General features: G+C 27.4%; 1 protein-coding gene across 3 annotated transcripts in view; it reads left to right on the plus strand.

The window, feature by feature from the left end:
* sas (stranded at second transmembrane protein) overlaps nt 1–14,394 on the plus strand; it is a 329,651-nt gene that overhangs the window by 285,643 nt on the left and 29,614 nt on the right. For all 3 annotated transcript variants that reach the window (XM_075366372.1, XM_075366370.1, XM_075366371.1), the window contains exons 6-8: nt 795–1,017; nt 4,693–4,904; nt 11,746–13,635. In XM_075366372.1, coding sequence (XP_075222487.1) covers nt 795–1,017; nt 4,693–4,904; nt 11,746–13,635 — 2,325 coding nt within the window. The remainder of the gene's footprint in view (nt 1–794; nt 1,018–4,692; nt 4,905–11,745; nt 13,636–14,394) is intronic.

Raw genomic sequence — 14,394 nt, forward strand, 5'->3', positions numbered from 1 at the left:
TTTGTATTCTACAGATTTTTAATAAAATACAATATAAACAATAAAATGACGTAACTAATCATGAACATGACAGTACTTTAGGTCAGTATTTCAAAAAATGTTTTAAATAAAAGTTCATTACCTACTTTTCAAACAAAATTATGGTTTACTTTTGGTTGCATGGTGGGAGTAGGGGGTGAAAATGATTTTTCTTTACATTTTGAGTACAAAAATACCATTTAGTCATTCGAATTATGCTCAATTTAAAGTTGAAAAAATTTGATCAGGGCAACTTTGAAGCATGATTTGCTATGATGCCAAGTTGGAATATTAACACGTTTCTTTATCTATCTGTTATTAGCAGTATTTAACAAATTAAAGAAATATTAATTATTAGAACTAAATAAAGTCTATGAAAAGTTTGTCTTCTTGCACAGAACTGTGCAAGAGTTATCTTTTTTATATTGTGTATACTATAATTTTTGTGCAAAATTTATTGATTGAATGCAGAAATAAGCCATAAAATAACAGAAAACCATTGCTGACTGAGAGAAGACACAACACCTAGGCATGTATTTAAGATGTCTCTGTGTTTCTTAAGCTTAAAGACAAAAACTGCGAAAATAATAAAAAAGATTTCTACTTAAAAACAAAATTTCTCTACCAAAAACCAAAAAACTTCAAAAGTTCAGTCAAATTCCAATCTTTTATAATTAAGTAATATTTTAGCTAAATATTTGTTGAAGTACTAGTGTTTTTTAATTATAATCTTGAAACTTTTAATACTAAATAAATGTTTTCCTTTTTTCCATCAGGTGAAGAATTTCATGATGGTTGCAGTGCTTACTGTACATGTGGTAAAGCAGGAGTAGAATGTGCTACAATAGATTGTCCAATAAACTTTGGTCTTGATGTTTTAGACCCAAATTGTCTTTCCTGGGAGACTCAACCTGATAATTTTGTTCCTACACCACCAAATTGTTGTCCAGAAACTGTTAAATGTAAAGATAATGGTTCTTGTATATATGATGGAGAAACGTAAGTGTAAATATTAATGTATTATTAAAAAAAAATTTTTTCATTCAATAGTTTATAACAAATTTTTGTTCTTAAATATAGTTTAAAGACATTGATATAGTTAAATTCCAAGAACACGTTCCATGAATAAAGACTGACCCTTTTTTTATGATCATATGATCCTAGAGTAGTTATTTTTTTAAGGAAAAGATAAAGGATTTTTTACAGTATTGCTTTAAATATAATAAGTTTCAGAAAAATAATTTACAACTGGATTTTACAGAAGTAAAGAATGGTTTTATCTGAAGTTCAAATTGTGTCTGCAAACAGTTGTGCTTAATTTATAATGTATAATACTTATCATATATTGTAACTATGATTTTCTTAGATAAACTCTTATTAGAACATTGTTTCTTTGCTGTAGTTAAGATAGAAATTAACTCTTAGACTGGGCAGTTAGGAATTCTAGACTGTTCCTAGTGAATCGGCAAACTAACTGGATCGGCTTTTAGAACTAACTGATCTGAATAAGAAGTACACTACCTGTGACTCTGAGGCAATTCCTTTGAGGACTGGTAATCCCTTTTTTCCCCTCCACTTGCATTATCCTTCAGCTTTTCTACCATGGATGACAGCCATAGGAAATTGGTCAATAATTGCTCTGGGATTATTTTGTGGTGTCATGTTGGTACTTTCCACTAACCAGTAGAGCAATTGATTCATATACTGACACCATATTGTGATTATAGAACAAACTATCTAAAGGAATCCTAGTGGCCCAAACTAAATCTAAACAGCTCTTATATTTAACTTATCTAGTGGTAAGACAAGACTTGAAGGATAAGTGATTAATTCTTTTCCCTCAGAAAAATTAATAATCAGATAATGATATCATTATCTAAACAAATTTTTTAATGACAAAATTAATAATCAGTACATACATCAGTAATATGTCAGTACATATATGCTTATGAACTTACAAACTACGTTCAAGTAGTCATTGTGATCAAATCAAGTATTCAATTCAGTTGAGAAGAACTAAACTTAAATCTCATTTAATTCAGATGAATTCTAGTAAAACTGTCCTAATCCAGACTTGATGATACCACTCCTAGTCCAGATTAATGAAAATCCAAATTACCCGGAGGATATTAGATGCATCAACAGGAGTTTTGTTTATGATTGCAATAATCGAATAATTGATCAAATCCTTCTCAGCTTAGTATACATAACAGTAAATAGCATGGAATTAGTGAATGTAGCTATTGAAATGACTGTAATTAATTAAAAATGTTTACTTATGTAATTAGTATACATTTAAAGTTGAGGCTTATGGATCTTCAGTTGAATAACACAAATCACAAAAGAACATTAAACTTAGAAAATATAAACAAAAACTTTCTAAAAAACTTCAAAAAGTACATTGTGTATACAGTATGTATTACAGTAAAATATCAATTGAAAAAAACCACGAATATTTTTCAGTTTTAAATTTGAAAACCATTTCAGGCTGCACAATCTTGTAAACACTGTAACATTAAAAGTTCATTAGATGACGTCTTTTCTTATCTCTCAAAATACATAATTACGTTAAAAGTTCATTAGATGACGTGTATTCTTATCTCTCAAAATACATAATTAATTGCTTCAGTATTTCCATAGATTTAGAATGATTTGGGCAAGTTACGTCCTCTACAATTTTATCACCTGAGCTACCATCTTGGAAAACTGCAAGGATGACGCCAAACTTGCCTTCACAATCTCATCTTTGTTCAACATCTCATTCCCAACATTATTATTGCATGTTACCCACAGAGTGATGTCTTCATCATTTACTGTTGAACAGTCTTCCAGTTTCTGAAATAACAAAGTTTTTATCAGTCTCACTGTCTTTAACAGTTAAATTAGACTCAGTGAGTGGTTCTTCCACTGGGACATCTGGCTAGTATTTTTCCAGCTTTTGATTAGAGACGGTTTGGTAATTTCATCCCAAGCTGCAGCACAAAAATAAATTGCTGTTTTTATGTTGTTTTTGTTCTTTAGCAGCTTTTTGTTGTTTAAACACAACAATCGCTTCTTCAAAGCTTCTATAATTCTTTGGTAAAGAAGTTGTATGAGAGCACTTACATTTGGTGGTAGAAATTTTATTTAGACATTACCAGATCTCAGCTATTCTTCTGCTGGATGACATGCAGCATTGCCAGTGAACAAGCCCTTTCTTCTAATCCTTTTTCTCTCAAATATTTAATGACAGGGAACAAATGTGAAGCGAGACTAATTTTTAAAAATATCTGAACTCATCCAAGCTGATTTCTTGGTTGTGTACTTAGCTGGAAGAGCATTTCTGTAACTATTTTTTAGTGCATGTGGTCTATCAGACTTCCCTATAACTAACAATGGTAATTTTTGTCCTCCTGATGCGTTATTGCATAGCTGCAGTGTCAGTCTTTCTTTGACAGATTTGACGCCTTTTGCTGAAGATTCAAGTTTTGAGACCATTGTTTTTCTTTTGGTAACATTCTAAAAAATATACCAGTCTCGTGTTAAATATTTGATCAGCAATTAAATTTTCTTCAGTAATTAGTTTAATAAAAATTTTTTTTAACTTTTCACTAGCTATATTGTCGCTAGAAAGACTTTCACCACAGATTTTTAATAGGCGTATACCATGTCATTCTTTCCACCTTTCTAACAGCCATTACTAGTGGTAAATGATGGTTGACCTCCTAATTTTTTATTGAGAATTAGAGCTTATGATTGCAGTAATGGACCTGAGATTGCAACCCCTTGTTTCTGACAAAACCACATATACAAATCTTCATCCAAATGCTCATATTTAGATTTTTTTATTGTAGCTCTATTTACCAAAGAGTCTAGCAACCATTTTCACTCAAAAGTTTTCAATGGCCTCTCGATATTCTTTCCAGCTGGAAACTGTTTGCTTCGCAACTCCTAATTCAAAGGCTATGTTTTTTCTTACCTCATTGTCAACACAGTTAAGCGGATGCATTTTTTCTTGCTTAGAAACTGTTACACTTCTCTTTTTGTCGCCATTTTTTGTTCCAGAAACACAAAACACTCAAGAATACTGATACAAATGAACAAACAAACAAAAATGTGATACCAATTTAATTGTACTGTATGTACTACAACGTACATGTAATGAAACTATGACTACAAACAATCAAATTTGATTGAGATATACAATTTTTGAAAACCAGTGCATGAGTAAATATAAATGGGAAATGTTTATTTTGGCTAATGACTCATATCCAACAATACAGAGTAGCATAGTGTACTACGGTAATGTACATAGCCTAATCGTAAACAAAAGTAATTAGTCATCTTATTAGCGCCTTAAGAAGTCTACTCTATTTTTCCTTCAAATGTGTACTTTCAGAAACTTTTATGACTTGTAAAGTTAGAATCAGCTTGGATTATCCGCCGGTCTGAATTAGTGTGATTTTACTGTACTTTATTTTGTGATCAGATGTAACTAAATACCTTATTTGTACAATTTTTTAAATGCCTGTTTTATACCACAATATTATTAACAAGTATTTTAAATAGATGTGTGTATATAATTCAGTTTATTAAATTATTGCTTTTTATTAAATTGGGTTTCAGAATGATAGAAAAGTATTAAACAGCATTTAAAATGAAAAGAAAACATTTTTAAAATACTATTTATTTTAGGTTTGCAAATTGGGCTCATATACCACCTAAATTATCTGGTTGTGAACAAAGGTGTTTCTGTGAAATGGGTAATGTAACTTGTCATGCAACTTGTCCACCAGTTCCAGCACATCCACCAGGTGATTTACCATGTCTACCAAATGAAGCTATACTTGCTCATCCACCAACAAGTGAATGTTGTTTGTATTGGATGTGCCCACATCATGCTAATGGTAAATATAAAAAATAATAATATTTTTCTCAATTAATTTCCTCTTGAACGAGCTTTCTTTTTCATATTCATAAATCTGTTTACTTTTTTTTAATTAATTAAGTTGCTTTATTAATTTGCATACTTAACTAGAGGCAATTGCATTGATCCCTTGATAGATTGTTTAAATGTAAGGTATTGGTTCGAACTAAATATACTGTTAGTGTGGTGAATTTCATGTAGAAAATCTTCTCATTAGTAAGAATTAAAAAATTAATAAGGAAATACTGATGTTTTATTTCCTACATCTAGATAATTTATTAGAAGTTATTTAATATTATTTAAGGCTGTGGACTTTTATCTTGACACGCATCTTTTCTTTTATCTTCAAACAAATTTATAATAACTTTAGCCATAAATAATGGGTATCGTACCTTATTATGCTGCAGAAGTTACCAAATCATAAAAATTAATATCCTGGTTTACATCAGGGACCAATTCATAACAATTTGGTATATGACTAATATTAAAGCTGTTTATGCTAAAGTTAATCATGTACAATATTCTTCATAAACAATAATTGGAAATCTCAGAGCTGTTAACAAAGACAAAAGAACCCAATTGTTGGAATTTATTTTTCATAGGTTGTAATTGAAACTTTGTAATATTTTTTAATTTTAATGATAAAAAATTTTATTTTGGAGGGATTATTCTTTTATATTTGTAAACAAAATTTCATCCTTAATGCAAGGAATCAGGGATTTTTTTAACTCTTTTTAGATAAAGATTGTTACTTTGTTGCTGAAAACTATACAAAATATTTAAATGCTGTTATCCTTTGTTTGACAAGGAAGTAAAGAGAATTTATAAGAAATTTAAGTGCACATAAAGGATTTCTATAATCTTGTGCCAAATACTGACCAAAGTGAACTTCAAAAATGTTATTTGAACTACTGAAAATTCTGATTTCATCAAGGATATTAATGACGACAAAATGTAATTAAGTTCATTAAAAAAAAAAGTCCATTTTCTAAGTAATTGGGCCTGTGCATCCAGAAAATTTGTTAGACAAATTATTATTCGGCCTTCTTCATTAATGATGAAGAGGCATTTTTTAACTATATTCATTTTAACAACTTTGGCATACACATATTTTTTAATATGTCTAAATATATATTGTGCAAATGAAGTTTGTTCTTTTGTGCAAAATGTTCTATTTTGACTTTTTTGTTTAGTGCAAAAAATGTAACGTATGATTTATACCATATGTTACATTTGTAACAATGGTTATGTGTGATTGTGTGTGTTTTACTCTCATAAGGTTAGCTGTTTATTTCTTCATGAAATAATTTTAGTTTTTCTTCTCTTAATGCTTGAGAGTGCTTTTTGTATTTGTGGTTGAACATAATCGTGGTCTTCCTTTTACAGTACCTGATGGAGTAGCATTGCAGTTTAATTTCTGTACTCCTAGGCTATATTGTTTTCAGTAAGTCTTTTGTTAGAGTGGTCTGATATTGCGTATTTTGTTTTACTTTTCAAAGCAATGCAGTAACCTTCTTTTTTAAAAATATTGACAGTTTTGTGTAAATTTTAATTGATATATTTTGGATATGTAAATGAATTAAGTGAAACAAGAGATAAATATTAAGTTAAAAAACACAACTTCAAAAAAAATTGCTCTTTAATAAAGGATAATTAAATAGTGTGCGGGTAACAATTTTGTGTATAGTATAATTTTGTTTACAAATTTTTTAAATTTATTTAAACATATATATAAATACGAATGCATAGCCCATAAGCTTACATTACACTCCTGGTAACGTAAGGATTCCTTCGTGGGGTCTAACATCTAAATCGGTTCAGCTGTTGAGATGCTACGGTGGATCAAACATACGTACATATATACACTCTAAATACATTACACTCCTTTTTGAGTCGTGTAAATATGAATTTCCTGTTTTTAGGTGCGTTTTTAATTTTGTTCTAAAATTTATTTTAGAACAAAAGTGTGAGTGTATAGCATGTGTTAGATACTTAACTGTTTATAGTTTTATTAGTTCATTGCAGTCGCAGCTGTTATGAATGTGTGTTTTGCTTGTGCAAAAAACAATGTTTTTGATGTTTGGGAATTGTAACATGAATAATGGATCAAATTATAAGGTATATTTTTTCCATTTATTTTTAATTACAAATGCAATTTTGACCATTTTTTTTTTTTTTTTTTGTAATATAACGAACAATGTAACAAATCTCTAGTCTTGGTCTAGGGACTAAAGCTGTAAACCTTGCATCTCCCCTTTCTCAGCCCTGAAAATTTGCTGTAATCTTTTTTTCATAAGAAATGTGTTTACATTATGGTAGAAAGAGTACTTCAACAAAACATTTTAAATTTTGAAAGTATTTCATATGCTAAAGAGTTTTCATTGTGATGCAAGTAATATTTTTAAATTATTTCTTTATATATATATATATATAAAGAAAATTGTTTGACCTTTAATTAATTTACTTTTAAAAGGTCATTTGATTTTTTTAATTTCCTCAAATCTACTAATATTATCAAGGGATCAAATTGCATGGAATATTTTTTTTTGGAATTTTACTTTTAATTAAAATATTTTCACTATTTTGGTTTTTAAGTGTATAAACACTGCATTAAAATTTCATAAATTTTTTTTACATAATTTAAATCTTTAATTTTAGTTGCTTTTTTGCTTAATATTTTCATTTATATTTTTTGCTAGCATGAATTCAGATGCCTTCTTGAAGTACATAACAGATAATGCACTTTATTTTCATTGAGGTTGTTTCATTTTATTAGCATTTTTATTACTTGATATAATTCAAAGATTTTTTAACATTAAGCAGATTATCAGATTAGAAAAAAAAATGTATAATATATTTTTAATTTAATTTTTATAAAAATCTGGGACTTATGCTGAATTAATTTTGTACAAAAGTTATCTTTACAACTATGTTAAAAATTAAAACAATAAATAAAATGAAAAATTTAAGAAAGGTATGGAGAATATAATACCTACACACTTTGCAGAGATTCATTCATGTTCTTTAACATTACACAATCCTTATATTCGTATAGAAAGTATTCCTATGGTAAGCAGGTCGTATAAAGAGTATCAAGATACATGTCATTTTAGCAAAGAACAGTTACCCATTAAATATAGGAGGACTTATGCTAATTAGTTAATAATGAATTACTGTCAATGTCTCATTATTTATATCTGTGAATGGCTAATTGAAATAACTAAAATATCAGTGACTAATTACTATATCATAGTAGTCTTCGTTTCTAGTTATTGTTCTGTTTTAGTGTTCGGATTTACCTTCTTTTTCTCTTTTTCTTATACTTTTCTTCTTTTCTTCATTTTTATTTTTCTTCGAATGATTTCTTTTTTGCCATTTCACCATGTTCAACAGTCTCTCTTTTTCTTTTCTGTAAATAAACTTTTTTTACATTTTCCTGCTTTTTATTATTTATGAATAAATACAAAATGACTAATCATAACACTGCCCTATAATTTTTTATGAATAAATAAATAATACAGCTGTATATTCCAACCAAAATCTAAAGTCATTCATTCCATGATTCTTACATAAATTTTTACTTCCTTGTACAAAGTAAAGGAAGTATTGTAATCACAAAAAATTTCAGATTTCAATGGAAATATACATTTTGACCATCCCTGAATCCATTTTGACTAATTTTGACATGATATCTGTATGTCCATATGTATCTCACATAATTAAAAAAAATCAGCTGTAGATTGTTGAAATATTGTATTTACCACTGTAGTAACATCTAGTTTTGCACCTCCCCCTTTGATTGCAATCAACTGGGCCAAAAATGTGTATACAGTCAGACTCTAAATAAAGCGGGGTTTCAATTTTGAAACATTTAAATTTTGGACTTTTTTTTAACTGCAGTAATAAGCTCTCATTGAGAACTTTTCAACAATATATCATAAGTGGTACTTATTTTCATTGGTTCCAGAGTTATAGCCAAATAAAATTTTAATTAATGAAATATTTTTATCTTCCAAGGGGAAGGCACATTGTTTCAAATCCGACATCATATATATATATATATTTTTTTTTTTTTTATTTAAATATGAGTATATTATTGATTTATTAATAATTATTAACCTCTAATTATAAAAAAAGTTTTAACAATAAATAATAATTTAATAATAACGATACAAAACAAATATGAAAAAATCACAAGTTATTAGTGAAATAAAATTTTATGTACTTTTCATTTTAATTCAAACATTTTTACAATCAGAGCCTAATAATTATTAATAAATCAATATATTTAAACAAAAAGAAAAGTTAAAAAAGATATATGTATATGAAGTCTGATTCTAATCGATGTGTGCATGGTTACAGATCTGACACGCTCTCACTTACCCCACATGTTTACTTGAACAACATAAAACAAAATTAACATATAAACTAATATAAAATGCTAAGGAAATTTTTTAGCAAGGAAATGTAGGGCCACTTTTCTGTATAACCATCCACTTTATTAAAGAATTGGAGGATCTTATCTCATTTTCAAATCAAATAAGTTTAAATGAAGTGCAGCAAAAAATGTGTTTATGTAATTTAATAAGCGTACAAGGAATGAATCTGATGTGGCGACTACATCAGATTTTTATTTTTTTACTACTATAAAATGTGAAAAACATTTTGTTCCAGTGCTGAATAACTGGAGTTAGTAAAATGATTTCTGTCGTCCCCAAATTGTATAATATTAAATTTAATATATTATTTAATTTTATATATTAATTTTAATATAAAATTTTTCCTAGTAGTAGTTATATTCTTTGTTTTTAAAGATTTGTTTGAAGGAGTGAGTTTTTTTATGAAAATTATTTTATTCTACAAAATGTACCTTATATATATAAAATATAATAATATTTAAATATACTATATTTACTATATATAAATATATATAGTGGATGTTTCTAGAATGTGCTACAACTTAAACTCTCACATAAAAAAGTGTGTCTTTAGTGTTGTTCTATTGTACAGAATAAACAATATGTTTATATTGTGTAGATCTATATTGAAATATCTAATTCAAAATTATAAAATACAGAACTTTGGATTGTTCAAATATTATAACTTATGAGAAATTTTTTAATTTTACAATTAAAGCTTAGTGTATGACAGTCAGCATCATGTAGCAATCTAGCTGAATGTTGATTACTTTATTCAGCTAATTAATAAAAATAAAATGTAATTATATGAATATTCTTAACTTATATTTTTATTCAATTATGAATATCAACTGGGTAGTCTGTTTTAAACCAATATGAATTCAAATGGATCCCCTTTCCTGACAGGGTGACACTATGCCACCATAATTATATAATTTCAAAAAAAGATATTGAATAAATTCTTAAGCATAAACACATACTGCTTAATATAAACTGTTACTTGTTTAATATAAACAAAGTGTCCCATGTGCCCATGTAATAAATGGCAAGAGCCACATTCCTTCCAAATTAGTTATGAAAAATTTCATAATTATTATTGTTTTCGCGTAATTCGTTTTCATTTAAAAATATTAGAAATAATTAACTACTCACATTCAAAATTATGCTTGGTCATATTAGATTTGATTGATATTACATTTTTAAAGTTTAAAGTTGGAAAAAATTACATTCTTCTAACCTCTGAGGTGGAGTGGTAGCACTGCTGCATTTCATTCAGAACGTTCTGGTTCAAATCTGTATCAGGCTTGACATTTTTCATATACTGCAAAATGCATCTAACATCATGGAACTGCAATATTGGGCCTTTTTATACTGTAGTAAATAAGTTAATTAATATTTAAAAAACAAAACATAAGTCAAACACATTTTTCAATTATATATTAAAAGACTTGTCAAGATAGACACCAATAATAACTATTTGAAGTAATTCTACTGATTAAACAATAAATTATATAATTCATAAAGAGATGGAAAAATAATTCCCACATAATTTTTAAAAAAATAGTTAATAATTTTAATGTTTTAAAAGCTTTAAAATGTATTATCGTATTAATAAAAAAATCTCTGTTTCTCCTACAATTTATTATCTAATTAATTGTGGTATTTTAATTGTCATATGGCCATTAAGTCTAATAAAAGCATTAGGTTTTGCTGAGTTTACATAACTTGTAATATTCAGGAACAGGTAGTTCAAGAGAATAAAAATGTTTGTTTATCACATATTTTTGTTTCAAGATATTCTACCTGATGGTCTTAATCATCTATGGTTTGAACATAAAACTTATGTTTTATAAACTTGATTTCTTAATTCTTCACGAGTACAAAATCTATTTACCATTATGATATTAATTTAATAAAAGTTGTAAAGATAATTTTTTAGATGTTTATTATCACAGTATATAATTTTAATTGTATAAGTCATATAATTAATTATTAACTATGCAGTTTTTACAATTTTTGTGATTTTTAATTATATTTACAAAATTTTAAATATCCATTTCTTTCTTCAGGGTCTATTTTAATTGTTTGATTTCTTCATTTATTATTATTATTATTTTATTTTATTCTAATAACAAATACAGTAGTAATTTTAGTCATTTAGTTGGTAAATTAAAAGTAAAAAATATGAGCAACAGTGTACTAGTAATAATGAAAGATAATATTAATTTATAATTTTTATTATTAATACACTTACTCTTATTATGATTGCAAATTGTCATTTAATGTTAATATATTATACATTCACAACAATATATGGGGATATTATAATTGTATAATTAAAAAATTACATGACATTTAAACTGACAATAGACAAACTGAATGACGTTTTCCTTCCTATTTCAGGACACCATGCGGATGAGAAAAGTAACAAAAACAAGACTGTTACAAATAATGACAAAAAATTAAACATAAAAAATAATAAAACTTTATCCCAAGATCCTGTAATCATTAATTCACACAATTCTGATTTGCCATCCTCAAGTTCTTTTTCACCATTAATTTCTACTAAATTGCCACCAACAGATAAGCCAAAAACTACTAAAGATCAACCAGTTTTGAAAAAAGATTTTTTCCCAGGTCCATTTAGTATACAACATCTTCAAGATAAAGCAAATAAAACGGTTCAACCAAAAAATAAACTTCACCAAGATCACAATTATGAGGATGTTGTTGAAGATACAATATGGCCATTTCATATAAATAAAGATGATGCAGAAGAAAATGTAAAACATTATAATCTTGTTCATAATAATCATACTATAAGTGATGATAATAATACATCTTATGAGGAAAATACACAGTATATACCAGATTCCGAATATGAAGATCAAGATGATATTCCAGATACTAATGAAGAATTTCTTCATCATCCTTTTCCGTTATTACCTCATGGTTCAGATAAAATAAAACCAACAAAATCAAAAGAAAAAGAAAAAGATGATAAAAAACATGATGATTTTCTTCATCATCCTTTTTCATTACTCCCTCAAGGCTCAGAAAAAGGAAAACAAAATAAACATAAAGATAAAGAGGATAAAGAACATCAAAACGTCTGGAACTTTAATCCAAATCATCCAGGAATGATTCCACAAAATGAACAACAAAATAATAATAATAATAATAAATTGATTAACCAGAAAACTCTACAAAATGATAAAAATATTCAGTTTAATAAAGGTAATAAAATTGTACCACCACAAGACCAAATGTTTTTAAATCAAAACTTGAAAGTTCAAAATCCATCAAAAATTGAACATCAAGGTGCTATACAGATTGTTCCTAATGATGAAAGTAATAATAAAAATAATAATCAACAAATATATTTGATACCTAATCATCAACAAATACCTTATGAAAATAATAACCAAAATGCTCATGTTAAAAATACAGATAATCCTATTATACATATACCAGATTTTCACGTACCATTTGCACAACACGATAAACAAAAATCAAAAGATGTTATCAACAATGGTGGCATCCAGGAATTAATACCAATTATCAACGATAACAATGATGATAATAATAATAATAAGCATGTAAATGGTATTTCACAATATCATTTACCACAAGGAGAAATATATACACACTTACAACATTTACCACAACATTTTACAAATGTACAGAATAATAACAATAAAGATAATCAGCAGAATCATAATCTTCCACCTGGTCATGAAATTTTACATGTTATTCAGCAGCAACAGCAACAGCTCCAACAACAGCAAAATTTAGCAGGAAATAATAGATTTCCAAATCGTTATTTAAGTCCTGAAGAAATATACTTAGTCGATCATCAAGATAAAATAACAGAAGATGATAAAGGTCGATTGATATTTAATCGAAATCCATTGATACACCAAAAACAAAAACAAGGGATAATTCAAATACACAATCCAAATATACCATTACCGCATCATGTTTTACCAGTAGATGAAATTATTGCTCATATTCGACAACAAGAAGAAGAAGAAGCTAATCAGAGATATCCATATGGTTCAGCAATTCCGCATCAACATCCATTCATTCCTCCTCCAATTAGACATAACCAAGAACAGCAATTAACCCCACCCTCTCATCCACAGCAACAACAACCAATTAGACAAATACCTATCATAACACATTATAATAATCCTTCTAGTGACCTTCAAACGCAACATACATCATCTCCATTGTTACTTGGACATGGACATGGACACGGACAACAGTTCATTCAAAATTCATCCCGACAAGGTACATCATCATCAAATTCATTAATTTCTTCTTTTTGTATCTGTCTTCATCTTATATTCTCTTCTTCTAATTCTGTTTTGTTTAATTTATTTACTTTTCTTTTTTTTTTTATTAAAAATGCATGAAATATCTATACATTTTTTCATATTGCATGATCAATTAAAGTAAAATGTAATATCATTTAATAAAATAGGATTTTTATTAGCATTGTAATATGTTTTTGTATTTTTAAGGAAACTTAAGCTAATTAAACTTAGGCTAATAAAAGCTCCAATAAAAGTATTATTCAGCTTTCTGAATTACTAAAAATTGATATAAAAAGTGAGTATGGAGAATACTCAGTATGTAGTATGAATACTACATTCCTTGTAATCTTATGATTTCACAGCAATTGGAGTATTTAGGAAGTAACATCCTGCAAACTAAATTTGTAAGACAATGAAGTAAGGACAAATTCTGAATGGCTGAAGGTACATCTAATAACCATATCCACATAAATCATCAGAGATAAGCAATATTTAGTGCAGTGTTGTTAAAATTTATTACTTGTTAATGACCATAGCAGTTGGTATCAGTTTTATTAAATACAGAAAAAATGTAATTAGTATGAAAAATCAGTAAATGGACTGTTTTTTATTTTATCATTAAATTTTATTTTGCTTAATATGCGGTGCATTATAATTTACCTTATTAATCTTTGCTGAGTAAGTTTTTTCTCTTAAATATATCTAAAGTTTTTTAGTAAATTGTTTTAAACAA

Source organism: Lycorma delicatula, chromosome 5 (genome assembly GCF_047948215.1).
Source record: "Lycorma delicatula isolate Av1 chromosome 5, ASM4794821v1, whole genome shotgun sequence".
Taxonomy (NCBI): Eukaryota; Metazoa; Arthropoda; class Insecta; order Hemiptera; family Fulgoridae; genus Lycorma; species Lycorma delicatula.